This window comes from Alexandromys fortis, unplaced genomic scaffold (assembly GCF_014885135.2).
Source record: "Alexandromys fortis isolate MF-2015 unplaced genomic scaffold, M_Fortis_MF-2015_v1.1 scaffold_42, whole genome shotgun sequence".
Lineage (NCBI taxonomy): Eukaryota > Metazoa > Chordata > Mammalia > Rodentia > Cricetidae > Alexandromys > Alexandromys fortis.
In genome coordinates this window covers 8,099,296-8,119,617 of record NW_026067934.1, presented here as the reverse complement: position 1 = coordinate 8,119,617, position 20,322 = coordinate 8,099,296, and the positions used below count along the sequence as shown (strand labels likewise).

Genomic DNA, 20,322 nt, shown 5'->3' with positions numbered 1-20,322 from the left:
GGGTAAAGCTAGCCGGGAGCCGGGTGGCGGGAAGTGGCCCGCAGCTCCTTCTACAGAGTGCCACAATATGAAGATGTTCTCAAATGAGAACACAGAAATGCAGAAAGCAAAGTTACAGAAAGGGTAACTACATGGGACAGGAAAAGAATATTCACAGCTGCAAAATGTCTGATAATATATTTTTATGCACACACATATTTAGAATACATCATAAAGAATTAAAGTTGGTAACAGCTAAAACTGGGGTCATATATAGCTCAGTTGGGAGAATGCTTGCCTAGCATGCCCTGGGCTTAAAGCCTAGTACCACATATGTAAGATATGATGGCACACGTGTCTGTGATACCACACTCAGGAGGTAGAGGCAGAAGAATCATGAGTTAGTATTCTCCTTAGCTACCTAGAGTTCAAGGCTAGCCTGGGCTATATGAAACTGTGTCAAAAAGAAAAAAGAAAGAGAAAGAAAAAGAGAAGAAAAGAAAAGAGGAGTTCAAGTCTGACCCTAGTTAATGCTCAATCTATTTCTCTCCACTGGCACACAGAGAAGAGGATAAACGCTGGTCTTTCTGTGTGAGAGTTCTGATCCAGAAATAAGGGAAATACTCTGATTAGCACAGCCCCAAGAGAAAACAATTTCTAAGCCTCAAAAAACAAACATTATGTCCAAATCTTCATGAAATCTATGAAGTGAAACTTAGGATCAACCAAGGAACTCTAGTATTTAAAGCTGAAGAACTTACTAGTAGGAGAAATGATGGCTAGTTTGCATCCATGTTTGTACCCAGGATCTACTCCCATCAAGGTGCGGCCTGGAACAGGACTTGTTAAAAGGAGCTGGCGGAGGTTCTGTCCAAACAACATCACGGATTGCTTCTCTGCGTCTGATGTCAGTTTGGCTCTTAGAAATGCAGGGACCGGGGAGAGATGACACAAAATCACTTAAGTTTATCATTCATCCAAGTTTTCTTTCCAGAAAAAGATCACAATTTGTTTTGTGCAGTTAATCCTCAGGAGAACCACCCCATTCCTGAGTTACACTGAGTCTACTTTTGCTAACCAGAACAAAATGAGACGATAAATAACTTTGAAGCAAACTGTCTGAATACCTATCTTCTCTAGCTGCTGTTATATACAAGTCATAAGTTAAATATGTGTGCATATACATGAGAAAGAGCCTGTAAAGATTTCAAATCAAATTAAAGCTCATCAGATGATTAAAAATACAAACACAAAACAGAATGGCAAGGCCACAGGTAGCCTCCACCAACATCATTTACTTCAATATTTTGACTTCAAGTCTCAAAGTCATTGTCATTGTCTATATTCCTTTCCACATCCACCCCCTTGTCATTCAGACACGTGACAATGCCATAGATCCTAACAGCTAGTGCAGAACCATGGCTCTTGTAACAATGCCTCTATTTTATCAACAAGCTTTGCTGGATGAAAAGAAAAGCCTATGATGGGCTTAACGGCAGCTGGAAACCTGAAGCTCTCAATGCATCATCTCTTGAAATTCATAATTATCAAGTATTTCTTCTCTACTGGATCAAATAAGAAATAAATGTCACTGGCCACAAGAAACTACTCATTTTCCAAGCGTGGGTTTTGCGTCTACGTGGGGAGGGATTAACTACACATGTAAAGATGCACACTGCAACTGTCTGTTTCTCTGGCTTAATTTTGTTTGTAAAGATTTTCTCTCATCTTCTCTAACATTTCACTGTAATTATTTTACTTCTACAAAAAGAGATTAGAAATATCATTACAAGTATTTCTAAGTTTTCGTTTTGAACTTCATTTATTGTGAAATCACTGACTGGTAGACTTTGCAAGTAACCATGATTGGTTTAAGTGATATAAAACTGAAGGGCCACACGCCTGCCCTGAAGACCACTACATGATGGAAGAAGAAGAAGAAGAAACAGAACAGACGAAAACAATGGGGATGCCAAGCTTAGTAGGAACCTATGCCAGGAGCAGCTCGGATGAATGAGAGCTACACACATAAAGGTGGGGATGTGGAGACACCACATACAAATAAAATGGCATAGAGGGTTCACAGTTCTTTGAAGAAAAATAGTGATTTCACATGCTAAGAGAAAAAGAAATAACAAAGACATAGTAACTGAAGAGACAAAATAAAATTCTTGGCAACAAGTCACTAGGCTCTTCTAAAGAGCCTCAAGTTTACCCTGGACACAGGTCTACAGGGAGGACTTTACATAGACTACTGTGAGGTAACAAGATGGGATTCTTCAATGGTAATGTGCGGCAGCGAGATTGCTCATTAGGCAAAGCAGCTGCCAAGCAGCCATGAGGGTCTGGGCTCAGGTCCTTGGCACCAACATAAAAGCCAGGCATGTTGGCTGAAGGCATGCACCTGCAACCATGGCCAAGAACAGAAATAAAATATTAATAAAAAACAAAACAAAAAAACAAGAACCAGAGGAATCAACTTTTCTACCTTTAGGATAAATTCCTTCTGATCAAAGGAAACAAAATATTTTTCTTCAAAGCAACATAAAGCCATCTTTATGCTCCCTCCTTAGCTGCTGTTCAGGTGAGTATCTCTAAAGAGACCCAGCTCTGGTCAACGTCTACACTCTAACTAGGAACTGAAAGAAACTATATTGCTCTACCACAGGCATATTAGAAGAGGAACATGCTCTTGCTTATCCACAGTGCAAATCAAAAAAAGAACTATGTCCTACAGAATCCCACACCACACTGCTTCAAATTATTCCAAGCAAAATGTCAAAATACCATCAGATGCTGAATGAAATATGAAAAAAAAAAGAAGTGCCACACTGAAATTTTACCTAAGATTATTTTTCCCTTCAAAACAGAATGAATGGTGTTCAATAGTTCAGAACACTTGCTACACAAGAGTTGGGATCCTAGCACCCACATAACAAGCCAAGTGTCTTACAATGCCAAGTATATTGCTAAGGCTTGTTGACTTCCAACCCAGCTCATCCACAAGCCCCAGGTTCAGGTAAAGATCTCCACCTCAAAGGAGCATGTGCTGGTCATAGGATACCTACCACCTTCTTCCCACCTTCTTCCTGCCACTGCACACAAGCACCATCATGTGTACCATGTATATACAACTCACACACATACACACATACAAAAAATAAATAAATAACTGAATAAGAAAAAGAACAGATCCTGTAAAGTTTATGCCATAGCACGGAAAGGAAGAGACATTACATCACACAGAGTTCCAAACAGAACAGTATCTTTAGGGGCCACCTAGGATAAAGGATAAAGCAAACTGAACAGTGGAGCCCTCATCTTTATAATGTTCATTCCCTACTCTGGATAATCTGAATTCAAAGACCAAACGTACCAAGGGGGGACCAGAAATCTATCAGTCGGCTAGAAATCTCAGTGAGCTGACCGGACAACTGCAATACCACCATTCCCAAGGAGCTTGGCTGAAGCTTCAAGGAAAGTAAAGATGCTGGATTACCTTGCCGAGCCCTGATGCAAAGGGAGGAGCTTGATCCTGCATCAACCTGATGTGCCATGCTTTGTTCAAACCCATGGGAGGCTTGCCCCTTCCTGAATGCAGAGGGAGGAGGAATAAAAGGGGAGAGGAAAAAAAAAAAGGAGGGGGAGAGACTGGGGACAGATAGGACACTACATGGGGATGAGGGGAGGAGAGGGGGGTAGTGATCGGTATGTAAAATAAATGGGAAAAAAGTGCTACTTAAATTATTTTTTTTTAAAGTAAGGATGAGGATGCACTGATCTACAGTTCACATGAAGACTGCATGAAACCACGCAGTTTGGACTTAACTACCAAGACAACAGCTAAAAAAAAAAAAAATCAAGAGAGAAAGTGAGACTCTTCCATCTTCTCAGCTAACAGCAATTCTGCACCTCACAGGACTCCCATGAGCCCCCTGGGTTTCCTTCAATCACCTTCTCAGTGCTTGTCATTGCTCACCCAGACAATTCCCACTGGGAGATGAACACACATAATTGCTTTCACTCCTCACAGCAGTAAGATCATCTCGCCTTTCATAAGTTCCTTATGCGTTCTTTGGCTCTATGACCGTCAGAAAAATGATTCCAAGTAACCTCTCCATTAACTTCTCTGTTTGTTTTTCCCAAGCCAGATCTCTAATCAATAAAATCATGTTTGGTTTGGTTGCCAAACTGCAACATTGGCAAAGCAGAATTGGAGGGGTGGACTAGGTGTTCCTGACTAAAAAAGAGTCTCACGATGAAGAAGAAGGCTGTGAGATCTATGCATAAGAAGGAATCTAGAGAATAAAACCAAGGCTCACACTGAAGACCTCGTTTGACTAAGTTCTTTGGCTTAGTTCATACTCAACCAACATTTACTCCACACTCTATGAAGACCCACCCCTAATGGTAAACAGTACACAAAATTAAACAGGATACATACCTGAACTCTCTACAGAGGAGAGGAACAATAAGGCGTTTAAAGGAGTCATCCAGGGAATTACGTAAGATCTGCATTAACTCTGGCCGTGCAAAGCCACGTGGCCTCCATCTACAAGAAGGAAAAGCTCATGATAAAACTGAAGTGACAACAAGACCATGAAAGGACACCTGGAAGAGGGGAGCTGGGGAACAGGAAGCCACAGAGGATAATCTGGGAGAGGCTGTCCTAAGGCTGTGGTGTCTGAAAGGTATCATGTGACATGTTGAGGGGAGTGTTTCTTGAGGGGGAGATTGTTGTTTTGTTTGAAGGGGTTTTGTTTTGATTTGTTCAGATAGGATCCTCTGTGTTGATGTGGGATTCCCATCTGTATGCTGTGAATATTGGTTGATAAAGAAGCTACTTTGAGCCTATGGCAGGGCAGGATAGAGCCAGGTAAGAAACCCAAACAGATATATAGAAAGAGAGTAGTCAGAGTCAGCAAGATGCCATGTAGCTGCCGAAGGAAAAAGATGCCAGCTGCCAGCCAGAACCTTCCCAGCAGGCCACAGTCTCATGATTCACAGATTAATAAAAATGGCTTAATTTAAGATGTAAGAGTTATCTAGAAATATGCATGAGCTATTGGCAAAAGTGTAGAAATTAATATAGTTTCTGTGTGATTATTCAGGTCTGAGAGGCTAGGAAATGAACAAGCAGTCTCTGTCTATACTGTGTAACATTACAGGACCTAGAATTCACTATACAAACAATACTGCCTTCAAGTTTGCTGTGACTGTCCTCTCCAGATATTACCAGTGAAGGCTAACCTCCTGAGACATCTGACAGCCACTAAAACATCCTGATGGTACTAGAAACTGAGTTTCACCCTTCCCTAATCCGCATGCGGAAGCCCCAGCCCCTGGTGTGAGGCATCTATGGAGGGGCTACAGAAAACATCAGCATCAGATGGTCATATGGTAGAGCCTGCGCTGCTACCCTAGTCACTGTGACATGAGAAAGTTGCAGAAGACAGCCCCACATAGGCCTCAACTGTTGGCTCCTTGATTTTCTACTCCCTGCCTCTAGGACTCTAAAGAAAGTAACTTTTGTTGCTGATGTCACCAAGTCTCTAGTGTTTGGTTGCAGCAGCTTTGCTCACAGCCTCATCTTTTCTGTGAGAATGAAAGGCGGCTGTAGAGAGAACCTGGATGAATCTTATTTCTTGGCACTCTCATTTTCTTGGTAGCAAACTTTGACTTAAAACCTTACGTGTCTCAAACTTAACAAAAAGTCAATTCAACTCAAAGTTAGGTTCTTCCTCTAAAACCCAAGTGTCTATCCTAAGTGAACCCTGCTCTCTCCCACTGCTGAGCTCTTACCCTCACCTCTTAAACACTCTCCTCTTACATTTCTTATACAATACACTGGTAAAGATGTTTGTGTCACTGACAGTAGGGTTCTCGCCCTCTTCTTCTTCCCCCCACAACTGTCAGATGAGAGGTATAGTGGGGAGTACTGTCCAAAAGCCTGACATAACTTAAAACAAGCACACATGATAAAAAGGAAAACACCTGCAATGAATTCTGCTGAAATATATTAAAAAATATGGGCTGGAGAGATGGCTCAGCAGTTAAGAGCATTGCCAGAGTTCAATTCCCAGCAACCACATGGTGGCCCACAACCATCTATAATGAAGTCTGGTACCCTCTTCTGACTAACTGTATACACAATAAATAAATATTTATAAAAATATTCAAAAAATAAATAAAAATCTTCATTATTTTAGTTCAAAATCCCTAAAATCAAAGTTAGTTCAATTCTACAAAGAAGGAAGAGCATCTCCAACTTCATGGCACCATTTTGGAACCTCATCTGGGTATTGTTGATAACCTGACCCCCTGCCCAGGCCCCACTATCTGCCCAGCAGCATGGATGCACACTGGCTGACCTCCTGCTCAGGCCCCACTGCCTGCCCAGCATGTATGCACAGTGAATAAAGCCAACTAGACACTGGGGAAAGAGCAGAATGGCAAAGAGGATCTATCAGACACAAACCCAGCCCCACAGGCTCCATGTTTTCATTCACATCCAGTATTTCTGCATTTGCCCTTCAACACCCTCTTCTGCAGAAGCCATTAGCAAAAGTATGAATAGTTTTTAAAAAAGCTAATGCACCTTAAGGTAATCTCTCCATAAATTAGGAGGAAATGAAACTTCAGCGAGCACACTTTAAAGATCACACAACAGTAAATAACTGAATCCCTTCTAAAGGATGTTAGATCAGCAACATATAATTTTGTCTTTCAATTTAAACAAATGTGATTTTAGGCAAGAAATATGATACATTCTTCTCACCCAAATCTCTGTTACTTCCCCACAGTTTCCCCTACATGAGAGGTGATAAGGAAGGGGATAAGAATTAGACATACGAGCCCCATGTTATTTAAAATGTTCCTAATAGACTCCTGTTTCGAGCACTTTTGCTTCCCAGGTTTGGGCACTCCTTTGCAGGCTGTGTCACTTGGTAGACTTTAGATCATTGTACTTTACCTGCTCCTGCTTACTTCCTATTTCCTCATCTGAGGCCATGAGACTCTCCTGCTCCCCGCCATTATATGCAGTATTTCTGCCCTGATGAACCTACAGTCCCTGATGCCTGGCCCCAAATAAACTGTTCTCAGCAACTGTTCCTGCCGAGTGTTTTGGTCACACTGATACAAAGAGCAGCACACTGCTTTCATGAGGAGACAAGTGTTCTACCCAGGCGTGGTAGATCACACTTGCTATTCCAGGAAGACTTGGGATTCGAGGACAGCCTCAGCTATATAGTGAGCCCACCTGAACTACATGGGGTCCTGTCTCAAGACAAAATAAATAAACATATATACGTTGTATACCATAAAACATAAATAAATGCAAAAATAGAAACATATAGGACACCAAAAAGTATGGATGAAGGAATTACACTGTATTAGCTAAAAGCTAAATCTGAGATAAGTGGCCTTAACTTCATATAAACAACTGCATAATGCTAGGGCGCCCAAGTGGCAGCATCAAACTGGGAAGGTGAGGCTAAATGTGGCCGCGGTTAGCTCATGAAGGGTCTCATACATCATGCAATGGAGGTTGGCTTGTTAGGGGAACATAGTTCTGGGTCGGGAGACACCAGTGCTAGGGAAACAGTGCTTAGGCTAGCAGACTAATGGAGTGACTTGTTTGTTTACTGCATGCATCCATTGTCTAATGTGTACAAGAGTGGTTCTCTGTAAGCTCCAAAGTTTTACCATTATTTTCCAAAAACAGCTAGAAATAATGATTACCTATCGTCTTAAAGCCACATTGCCTTTCCAGCTTTCAAGCCACAAGATTCAACCACAACTTAGAGTACTCCACTCTTCTCACTGTGAACAGGCCGTGGGAATGTTGATATTGTATACACATCGCATTGCTGACACCTGCTCAGCTCACCTGCAAACCCCGAGGCCCAGTCCTAAAGAGAACAGCTACGTGTACTCCATGCACTGCACAAACACCTTTTTATTACTTCCACAATTCTACCCTTGACTGTCTTCCTGGGATGCAGTTCCAGCGCTGAGAAAACTAAGGTCCTGAAAGAGTATGCTGAACTCACAGCCTTATTTCTCATAACATCCTTAGGTAATAAAATGTTTGGCTATGTGATGGCATTTCAAAACCTAAGGGTTGTTCTTATAACTCAACAGGCACATACCTCTGAAAAATCTTTGCAAGACTTCACTAACCCCAAATTCCACATTCAATATAGTCCAGAATGACAACAAGAATCTCAAACCTTCAAAGCCTACCAAGTTCAGAAAGGAGACCGACAGTAACTGAAAAGGCCCATACCCTGAACTGCATGTCTGACAAGGAAATTCTTTGTTCAGCCATTAAACAAATATGCTTTCCTCCCTTCACCTAGGGAAGACAATGACGGGCTCTCTCCAGCCAGCCTTCATGGCTCTCTCTACATTACACAACTGGCTACAGGGAATAGTGTCCCTTAAACCTGTTTCTACAGGAAAAACAGCAGCACGGGTCAGACACTAGACATCTACTCGACAAGTCAGACACACAACTGTGCGAGCTCAAAAAGAAGCTGCTGCTGTACAATCCAGGTGGTGAGCAGGGACCTTCTGAGACCATTTCCTCATACACGCTTTTGTTTAAAGAGCAAGCATAGAAACTCTCGCATCGTCTGACAAGTTCAGAGTCCTCTTCACATTTATGCTCTTACAAGCAACACATCCAAATGAGAAACTCTTCTGCTTTGGGGCCCAGACCTACACATCATTCTTAGGATGCATTCAACCCTTGCTATTGCAATTAACTTAGCCACAAAAGTTCAGTTAGCCCACTCTTCCCATAACTATACAGCACTGAGTGTATTTGTTATTGTATGATGGTGAAGAGTGCCGTCATCAGCTTGTTCAAGGCATAAAAAGGCATCAATTCTGCCCAGCCAATCCATCAATCATTTAATTAGATACCTTGTAAATTCTGCCTCCTGCAGAGTGCTCAAATCCATCTACAGTTTCCCACTACAAGCACCCGCGTCTAGCTGTCATCATCTCCTGCCTCTGCTCCTGGTACTCCTTAAGAAATTCTCCACTGTGATGAAGGTCACTGGTTAATTAATAAAGAGACTGCTTGGCCCTGATAGGTTAGAGCATAGGTGGGTGGAATAAACAGAACAGAATGCTGGGAGGAAGAGGAAGTGAGGTAAGACACCTCAGACAGACGCCATGCTCTGCTCTCCGAGGCAGACGCGATGGAGCCAGCCGCCAGGTCAGACATGCTGAATCTTCCCTGGTAAGACTGGTGCTACACAGATTATTAGAGATGGGTTGATCGGGATATGAGAATTAGCCAGTAAGGGCTAGAGCTAATGGGACAAGCAGTGTTTAAATGAATACAGTTTGTGTGTTGTTATTTCGGGGCATAAGCTAGCCAGGCAGCTGGGAGCAGGGCGGCAGGAATGCAACCCGCAGCTCCTACAGAATGAAGAGATATAGTAAAGACAACACCACTGCAGTAATGTGATCTCCAAAACTGGCCATGTTAAAAAGGACAAAAACAATTCTTGTTAAGCATAGGAAAATTGGGGGTGGGGGATGGGGGAGCCACTGTATTCTACCTGACCACTATCACATAAAATTACCTATCAACAGCAATAGAAACTACAGAAAGTAAACAAACTCCTGAAGACTAAACAATACACTACTGAATAACTCAATCATTGAAGAAATCAAGAAAAAAAATTTTTAAATCCCAGCACTGAAGGAAAATAAAAACACAACATAAATCTTGCATGTCTGAATCAAAAATCTATGATTAAGGAGATCATAGTCCCTAGAGAAGAACCTAATGTTGTTACAGTAAATGGTCATGATGCCTTCTAAATATATATTTATTCTCATTGTATAATTGCTTCCAACTTTGGTCAGAGATGCTTCTTTTTGCAGAGGGGAGTGGTTAACACAGAAACTCAGAATGGGTCAACATGCCAAGCTAAGCAACTGTGACTGCTCAGCTGTAGATGACCAACTATACTGACTTCCCAATCCAGGGCTCAGACAGCATCAGAGAAAAGAGAGCAGAGAGACGAGTAAAAGCTAGGAGATGAGGAGGAGAGCTGTGAAACGCTGACTTCTAAACATGACATGGTGCTGCACACATAAGTCAAGCATAAAATAGGAAGTGGCCCCAACCCTGGAGGAGCTATGCAGGAGGGTGGTTGTAAGGGAGAGAGGCAGGCACTCTCCTCTGAGGATGTCACTGCTAAGTTGTTGATATGCAATGCATGATGCCACACTCATATTCATATACAAAGCACGAGTTTTGCTCAGAGGGTTACTAATAACAACAAAGGAGGCCATGAAATTGTGAGAAAGATGGAGTAGGGGACAGTAGAGGGAGCTGAAGAAAGACAATAATGGGAGAATATGATCAAGATACATTGTATAAATATATGAAATTATCAGCAGATAAATAAAATATGTTATTTGAAAAACAAAAATGATAACTATACAGAAAGCATAAGACAGAACATTAAAAAATCTCACACGAGAGCTAAGGAGTAAACCCTTTATTAATGTCTCAGAAATTTTCTTCTAGCGTAAAAGCAGATTACTCATAAGCAGTGAGATCCTATTATAAATCATCTTTGTACTGTTTTGGGTTTGAGCCGGTGATAGTATTTGGTTTGGTTTAGCTTTTCTTTTTAAGATAAGATCTCATTATAGCTGGGCGGTGGTGGCGCATGCCTTTAATCCCAGCACTCGGGAGGCAGAGGCAGATAATGGTCCTGCTTAAGTCTCTAGGAAAATGAAACGGTTTTTTGACTATTACAATATCAAGCATGTTACAGGTATACCATACAATCCTACAGGTCAAGCAGTCATAGAAAGATCAAATCGAACTATAAAGGATATGTTGAATAAACAGAAAGGGGTGGAAAACACCCCCAGAAATAGGTTACATAATGCTTTGTTAACCTTGAATTTTCTTAACGCTAATGAGAAGGGGACAACGGCTGCAGAAAGACATTGGATAATGGAAAAGTCTACTGAACTAAATCAACCAGTTTATTTCAAGGATGTGCTGACCTCACAATGGAAGCCAGGAGATGTGCTGCGTTGGGGAAGGGGTTTTGCTCTTATCTCCACAGGTGAGGAACAATTGTGGATACCGTCAAAATTAATAAAGGTTCGGTATGAAGAAGAAAAGCCATTTGGAAAAGATAAATAACAATTCATTCACAAGGATGGCGAGCATACTGATGGTAAGGAATTCAGGTAGGTTGGGGGCAGGGTTTTTTTTTTTTTTTATCTCCACAGGAAAATACTGATCTTCAAAGAATTTAAGGGACCCTGAATATTTAATAACTGATGGATGGAAAATAGTTACGACCCACTAAGACTCAACAGTAACATGAGTAAGTATTGATTATATATATATTTTCTTTTTTCTCTTTGAACGCTTCTTTATAAATATGTAGAGCTGGTTTTGGAGTTGGACTATGGCTCAGTCCCTCTTCAATTCCAAGCCTGTTGATAAGAGATATCTCAGAGTTTCTGTCTCAGATCAGGAGCCATGAAATGGGACAGAATGAGGATAATTATATACTTGATAAACTTTCTTTGCTTTTCCTCATATCTGTGTCTTTCTTTATATGTCAGAATATGTCCTTGTTGTTAATGTTTAAATTTCCCATAACAAGCAACAAATTTCCCTACAGTAATTTTTGAAGTTTCCAGGATGAAGATGGGGCCCCACAACATCAACTCAACCTGGTTTTTATGACGTCATGAATATTTTTTTTCTTTTTCTCTTTTTTACGCGCTAATATGAGACCTGTTTTTTGGTACCAACTGCACAAGACAATTTCGAATGGTGCACATTTTTGACAACACTCTGGCCGGACCTTCTCAAAGTGCTCAGGGACTAGTTATAATTTTCTTAGGTCAAAGGTTAATTTGGGAATTTTACCATCATTTGCTTTCACAGGAGCCCCTAAGGAGAACATCGCCCCCATGTCAGCTTGAAGCAATCTTAGAGGACGACGTCCCCTCTCCCAACAGAGTTTGCCCTCAGGGTTAGGGACATCTTTTAGTGGTTGGTTTGGGGTTGAGGGGATGGGGAGATGTTTTATGGAATTAGGGGTATGTTCGAAAAAAAAAAAAGGGGGGGGGATTAACTGGTTTGATGGGATGATTGGTATTTGTGAGTTACTGTTTTTAGAAAATTGTATTGGTACTGTTTTCTGTATATTGACATATTGAATATTGAATGTGAGTGTTCCTACCTCTATTTTTGTATAAGAATATGCTTATATTGTATTGATACATCTACCATATCACAATGTACATTTCTACCTCTGATACTATTTATGTAATAACATTGTTTACATTTGATATGTAATGACATTGTTTACAGATGAAGATCATTGTCTTCATATATTGCACAGTTGTTTATTGTTTTAGTCTTTAAGTTAGATAGATATTGAGAATTATATAGATTAATAGTCATCTAAGTTTGTCATTTGTAATTAGACTAATCAGGTTCTTTAGATATATAGAGATTATACTCAGTATAGATAGATAATCTTCAACCTCTTTGGAGAGCTGTAGAATATGGCCTTTAATATAACTCAGAGTTTCGTGATAGTGAGACACAATTGCTCCTGGCAACACCGCTCTATTCCCGAGAGAACGTTGAGCACCAAAGACACTCCACTGGGAGCTTGTCTTCTTGGCAGAACTGGCCTTTGGGTTAAGAAAAGCCCATACCTCAACCACTGACAGAGATACAGAGCGTGCATCAATGGATACAACAGGACTGTCATATCCTGCCAAGACAGGGTAAGATAGTTTTGAAAAGTTCCTTGCCTTTAATAATGGTATGTCAGTTATGTTAGGCCTTAGCCAAAGTTGGTTGACTCAACATTGCAAACGAGACTTTGGGTGATTGCCCAGGTAGTCAGTTGTCTCTGTCAATTGTTACACATTTTGGATATATCTCGTTTGTTAAGTAATATTTATTCCCTTCTCGGATCTTTGATGGAGTTGAAGATTATATAATTGTAGTTACTCTCTACATTATTTAGACTCCTTGAGATAGAATGTTTAGCAAAACTTTTGATTCTCAATATTGTTTGTTATATTTATTATTTGTTATTATTGTATATAGTTGTATTTGGTTTAGTTCTGTCTTATTAAGACCAAAGGGGGAGATGTAGGGATAAGTCCCACCCCTTAGGGGGCGTGTTCACCTCAGGCTAAATTTTGCCTATAAATCTGGCAAGCGTGCTCTCAGCGCTCGCTTCTGCTTTCCTGGTCTCCGCAGGAACGGTGGTTCTGTAAGTCTATTCCTCCATTAAAGCTGTCTATATTTTGACAATCTGTCTGCATTCACTTACGCCGTTACACTGCTTCTTGACTTTTGTGTTCAGTAAGCATTAGGAAGTTTTCAACTAAAATCACATACATGTTTCGTCAATGCCCACTTTATAAGTCACATGACTATACTGAAGTAAAAGCCCTCTCCTCAAAGACAATCATCATTAATCATCTCTTACTCTCTTCACGGATTATCCCCTATTTAAGTATATGTCTCAAACATACTTTCTTTTTATACATTAATTTTATTAGACACACACAGAGGACAACTTGTGGAAGTTGGTAATCTCCTACGAGGGCCCAAACTCAGACAGCAAGCACCATTACCCATTGAGCAATTTCTCTATCCCATATTAATTTTTTTAATGCAAAATGTTGTCACTTGCTTTTTTAATAATATACATCTTTTCATATCAATATACAATAATATCAGAATGGTATTTTAGAAAGCAAATTTTTTGAGTAGCCATAAACATACCTGTTTTGTAGGCACCACCTACAGAACTCGTTTTTCACTCCATCAGAAATGTTGACCTTCACTGTCAGTATCTTCAAATTCTCTCCACGGTTAATGGCCAGAATCTGACACAAACATATGGCAAAGACGGATGATCAATAAAACAAGATAAACTTAACGAGTCTATATTTATAAAAAAATAATTAAGCATCTATCTAGCTAAGAACATATCATTTTTATTTTTTATTTACAAAGGAATGTATTAAAAACAATTTATACACTCTTAAACTAATACATCTCTCTTATAAAGAAAATCATAGGGCTGGAGAGATGGCTCAGCGGTTAAGAGCACTGCCTGCTCTTCCAAAGGTCCTGAGTTCAATTCCCATCAACCACATGGTGGCTCACAACCATCTGTAATGAGGTCTGGTGCCCTCTTCTGGCCTGCAGGCATACAAGCAGACAGAATGCTGTATAAATATAAATAAATAAATAAATAAATAAATAAATAAATAAATAAATAAATAAAAGAAAATCATAATGAGAGCTGGGAAATGGGTCATTGTGTGCTAGACAAGCATGAGAACCTAAGTTAAGATCTCCCCAAACCCACATAAAGGTATGCACATGGGCACATGAACAAACACATGCAGACATACTACCTTTTTAGTTATTTTTATGACTGATATTCCGAATTATGCCAATTGATTAAAAAGAGCTCATGATTATCTTAATAGACTCAGAAACATCTGATAAAATCTAGCAGACCTTTCTGATGAAAGCACTCAATAAACTGAGAGCTGAATGCATCTTCTTAAACATGGAAATCAGAGACAGGGGAAGAAACTGAAGCTACAACTACGTATCGATATAAGGCAGAAGTACAGCAAAGGAGGTAGGTCAACAGTGAGAGAAGCAGCAGAAAAGAACAAGGATGCAAGGTGTCCTGAAGAGTGCAAAGAACGAGGGGTAAAGCCATGAGCTAAGGATGAATTCGCAGAGGAAGGAAGGAAGATGCAGATGGGATGATGAACAGACAACAGCTACGGCAGTGCTGCTTTCCCATGGCCTGTCAGCATGCCAGATGATAAAAAGCAGGGTTCACTACCTCAGATACTAGAAACTAGCTATGACCCAGCAGCAACCCTCGGGCACACAAGAACCTGAAAAGCCCTTAAAACACAGAGTGTTTTTCAAACTAGCATTTTAAAAGGACTCTGCTTTCTCAGGCTTGAGTATTATCATCTCCAGAAGACTGTATCAATCATAAATAAATACCAGGTATGGCATGTATAAAACAAAATATTGTTTAAATACATACACACACAGACAAAAATATGATACCAAAATCATTCTTGCAAAATGAATTTTAGTAAATTCATATGATCACTGATACATTTTTAGATATATATATATATAGTGTGTGTGTGTGTGTGTGTGTGTGTGTGTGTGTGTGTGTGTGTGTGTGTGTGTATAATATGGAATGGAAGAAGACAGGGCCTCCCACACTCTAGGCAACCACTTTACCAGAACTATGCCATCAGCCCTCACTGTGAGTAATACTGCAAGTCACTGTTTTATTTTCCTATATTTGTAATCTAAAACTAAGTAAATCCATCTCCATTACATCTAAACTTTATAAATTATGTGTTTCATCACCTATAACAAATCCAGGGCACAAAAAAGTAAAATAAGCAACTTTAGACAAAAAGTAATGGGGCTGGAGAGATGGCTCAGTGGTTAAAAGCACTTGCAGCTCTTACAGGGGACCAGAGTTTGGTTCCCAGCACCCACATAGAGGTTTACAACCATCTGTAAACTCCAGTTCCGGGGAATCCAGTATCAGTGTCCTTTTCTGGTCTCTGTGGGCAAACAGGCATCCCATGTGGTGCATATACATATATGCAAGCAAAAAATTTATACACATAAAAGTTAAAAAGTAATTATAAAGTAATGAACTATTTCACTTTTTCAAGGACAGTGCCCATGTCATCACCAAACCTCAAAATCCACCACAATATGAGTACTCAAGAAATACTTGCGGGATGAATGAATCGTGTTACAATGAGAAAAAAGGTGAGTTTCATGTTTGCATAACCATATATTTAAAATTACATTGTAATAATCAAATAATTAATTATCACACAAAAGATAAAGAATTCTATTAGCTCCTCTACACAGGCTGTAAAATGTGGACAGGGAGAAAATCATTTTAAAATGTTTCATGAGGACCTTCACCTTGGGAGAATACTGGTAGTCTCTCAATTCAAATCACCCCCTTGCCTCTCAAAAGAACCATAAAACCAACAAAAATAATAAATGAAATAACACAAGACATGTTTGCATCCATAGAACACAGAGAATTGGACTGACATCAGATTTCTCACATATAAAACAGTATTCAAATTTTGGGATGGCCAGTTCACAACACTGTGAGTCACTAAATGGTACACACATGGTGAAGAGTGTACATTTTACACTGTGGACATTTTACAACAGTTACAGTTAAAAAGAAAAATGAATTATAACTCCCAAGCAAAATAAAATCTATGGCAGTCTAACTTTATTAGACCTGCTCCACATGAAATATTAGTGTTGCTAAGGCTGGAATGAAAAACGCTAACCCACAGCTCAAAGCCATAAAAAGAAATATAGAACACTGGTTATAGTAACTATATATGTAAACAGAAAAAACAGTACATTGTAATTTTCTCTTGAAACACCTCTCCTGCCACTGTGCTATTTAAATTACATTCTGCACAGTACACTGCCTATGACCACATTTAGTAAAATAAATAAATAGATATTTAGGGAGATACAAGCTAAAAAACGAAATCAGAAGGCTGAGGTATAATGACTATGTATGATTCATGAAACCAAATGAGACCATATATACTGTATTCTAAATCAGGCATTGGACTGTAATTGTCTTGGGAATGATCTGTGCTCACACTAAGCACACTGAAAGCAGGGTCTAATGGACCTCTGTAGTGATACTTCATTTGTATTTTAATAAATAAAATTTTCCTGAAGTTCAGAGAGTAAAACAGCCGCACTGATCAGCCTTACGGACCAGGCAGGGACGACACACACCCTTAATCCCAGTAGCCACACTAATTTACCATAGAAACCAGGCAGTTGTAGTGCAGGCCTTTAATCCCAGCACTAGAGGGGAATATAAAACTGGAGGAGACAACGCTCACTCACGTAGTCTCCTTCTGAGATTCCTGGAAGCAGGATCGTCATTTCAGACTGAGGTAGGGATAAGAGCCAGTGACTGGTTGTTTGCTTTTCTGACCTTCAGGTTGAACCCTAATTTCTGTCTCTGGGTTTTTATTAATCGTGCTTCAGACCTCACCAGACAGATGCAAGTGATGTGGGTTTTCACACTGTCAGCTCTAGTAAGAATTTCCAGTGTCACTGACTTCTCAGGGTCTTCAGTTCTCCATTTGTGAAGTCAGAAAATATAATATTTTTACAAGTTTTATATAAACTAATAAAATAGTTGGCATAAAACTTCTAAATTTTTAATGAAAGTATTATCATTATTACTACTGTCGGAGGCAGTGTTCTTATTTACCTGGTGATGATGGATGTTCCTTATGTTGCAGGAAAAGTTCTGGTAAAGTTGAAACTTACCAACATCTTTTTCATTTACTTTTTTTGAGGATACTTTTGCAAGAGATGACTGGATACAAATGTATCTATGTTGGCACCTGATCAGATATACAAATATTAAAAATCAAACATTTATGTGTGCTTTACATTTTATAAGTTTATATGAAATGAAGGAAAGAAAAATGTTAAGCCATTACTAAATGAAATTTGACTAATGATGCCCAAGTAAGAAACTGACATTACTATCCCATCAAAAGGACTCTGCCAGCTTGCACCTTTAATCTCAACACAGGAGAACTCTGAGTTAGAGGCCAGACTGGTCTACATAGCAAGTTCCAGGGCAGCTAGGGCTATACAGGGAAATCCTGTCTCAAAACAAATAAACAATCATACTAGCAGATCAATCTATGCATCAAAACAAACCATCGAAAATGCCTGAGTTCAGATAATATCTATGAACACAAAATGCTGAAATGACTGATAGGAATCAAACCAATCATCTAGTCACACTTCTCTAGTCAGTTAGGGAGTCACTGTCAACTTAAAAATAAGAAGGGGCAAAAGGAGTACCAGAATAATATGGAAAACTGGGACACTAGGTTAAGCAGTGGTTCTCAACCCTTTTGGAGCTGCATATTATATTTATACTACAACTCACAGCAGTAGCAAGACTACAGGTATGAAGTAGCAATAAAATTTTATGTTGGGGTCATCACAACATGAGGAACTACATTAAAGGGTTGCAGAATTAGGAAGGTTGAGAACCGCTGGGCCAAAGAGATGGCTCCGCTGTTAAAGGATAGGCTCACAACCAAAACTATAAAACTGGTACATAAAAAGAGAGGAAGAAAGAGAGAGGGAGGGAGGGAGGAAGGGAGAGGAAGGGAAGGAGAGAGAGGGAGAATAAGAATGGGAAGGGGAGAAGGAAAGAAAGGGGTTTTAAATCAATGTCTGTCATAGCCAGAACCTGGAAACAACCTAAATGCCCCTGGACCAAAGAATGGATAAGGAACTGTGATACATTTACACAATACATAGCAGAACAAAATAACGACATCTTGAATTTTGCAGGAAAATGGATGGAGCTGGAAAACATCATTTTGAGTGAGGCAACCCAGACACAGAAAGACAATTATCACATGTACTCACTCATAAGTGGTTTTTAAACATAAAGCAAAGAGAACTGGCTCACAAATCACAATCTCAGAGAACTTAGACAACAATGAGGACCCTAAGAGAGACATACATAGATTTAATCTACATGAAAAGTAGAAAAGTACAAGATCTCATGAGTAAATTGGGAGCATGGGGACCTTGGGAGAAGGGAAAGGGAGAGGCAGAGAGGGGAGCAGAGAAAAATGTAGAGCTCAATAAAAATCAGTAAAAAAAAAAAAGAAAAAAGTCAAAGTCTGTCTCTGTACTACTGCCCTACCCCTCTGTCTCAGTATCCTGCCTCTGCCTCCCCAGTGTTAGGATTAAAGGCTTGTGCCACTATACCTGATTTAAAGGCTCTTTCACAGAAGATCAAAACTGTAATCCTAAGTAAGCTCTGACAAAAGCCCTCCACCCTTCTAAAACTAGACTGTGATGCCACAGCCGAGCTGTTCTCTCCAAGAGCAAAAATGCACTTTGGACCAGTATTTCCATCCATACCTGCCATCAAACATTGTCAAGGCAACCCAACACAGACATAATGATTGGTTTATCAATTTAGCTGGATTTAGAACACCCAAGAGATTAGTGAGGCATGCGCAGGACATTGGCATGCCTGTGATGGTACTATCAAAGGGGAAGGACTAGGAAAGACAAACCATAGATGTGGGCAGCACCATCCCATGATGGAATGGTTGAATAAGGGGAAAAGGAAGAAAGGCAGCCAGCACTGCTGCCATCATGTGAACTGCTCAGCTTCACCAAACCCACTTACCATGATGATGGCCTGAGCCCTCTGAAGCCATGAGCCAAAGTAAAACTTTCCTCCATTAAGTTGTTTACACCAGGCCTCTCACCACAGTGACACAAGAGGAACTAACAGAACAGTAAATCCCAGAAAGGATCAACAAACTATCACACAAAACAAAAGCAATGCCACCTGCTCCAAAGGAACACAAACCCTCTCAAATAACATCTTGTCAAGCACTGGTTAAATTGTATTCATCCAAGTCTCCACTGGAGTATCTGAGGATAAAGAGGACAGGAAGGCAGACTACCAGGCTCTCTTACCATAATCCAATTAAAACAACTTAAACTGGGCTGGACAGATGGTTCAGCAGTTAAGAGTACCAGCTGCTCTTCCATATGACCAGGGTTCAATTCCCAGCACCCACATGGCAGCTCACAACTGTCTGTGACTCCAGTTCCAGGGGACCTGACACCCATGGCAAAACATCAATGCAGTTAAATTAAAAAATTAAAAACAAAACCAACTTTAACTATTTTACATATTAGGGTTGTACTGTTTGAGCAAATTTAGTTTAAAAATAAAAAGCCTGAAGACCAGCTTTAAATGAACACATGGTTAGCACTAACCATGGGACCTTAATAGTGTGAATCCCACAAAACAGAAAGCCCCCCCCCAAAAAAAAATACTTACAAGTCCCGAATGAAGTGAAGCGTGTCCTTGTCTTTAGCAATCATGTCTGCTAGAATGTGTTGTACTCCTGTCTCAATATCCTTGAGCTCAGACAGGCCTTTAGGAAGGTAGGAGACCAGAAGCAGGAAGTATAAGATTGGCTGTAAGGTCTATAATTAGACACAATAAACTAAATTCCAGTTAATATAAAATCTTAAGCTAACAAACTTAGGAAAGAAAACCCCATAGGAGTGACTCACTTGCACACCCAAAGCAGCACAGCTCTAGGAGCGATATGCAGGGCCTTTCCCAACACTGTGCACCGGTGAGCACTAAGCTGCTCGGCTCTGGGCTC

The 20,322-nt window shown here is 40.1% G+C and overlaps 1 protein-coding gene across 1 annotated transcript in view; it reads right to left on the bottom strand.

Annotated features, from left to right (window-relative positions):
• Window positions 1-20,322, bottom strand: part of Srbd1 (S1 RNA binding domain 1) — a 187,476-nt gene that overhangs the window by 138,028 nt on the left and 29,126 nt on the right. Inside the window, exons 8-12 of the mRNA XM_050146070.1 lie at window positions 19,989-20,085; window positions 17,358-17,493; window positions 13,799-13,902; window positions 4,424-4,531; window positions 741-898 (exon numbers count right to left, since the gene is read on the bottom strand). Of these exons, the coding sequence (XP_050002027.1) occupies window positions 741-898; window positions 4,424-4,531; window positions 13,799-13,902; window positions 17,358-17,493; window positions 19,989-20,085 (603 nt within the window). The remainder of the gene's footprint in view (window positions 1-740; window positions 899-4,423; window positions 4,532-13,798; window positions 13,903-17,357; window positions 17,494-19,988; window positions 20,086-20,322) is intronic.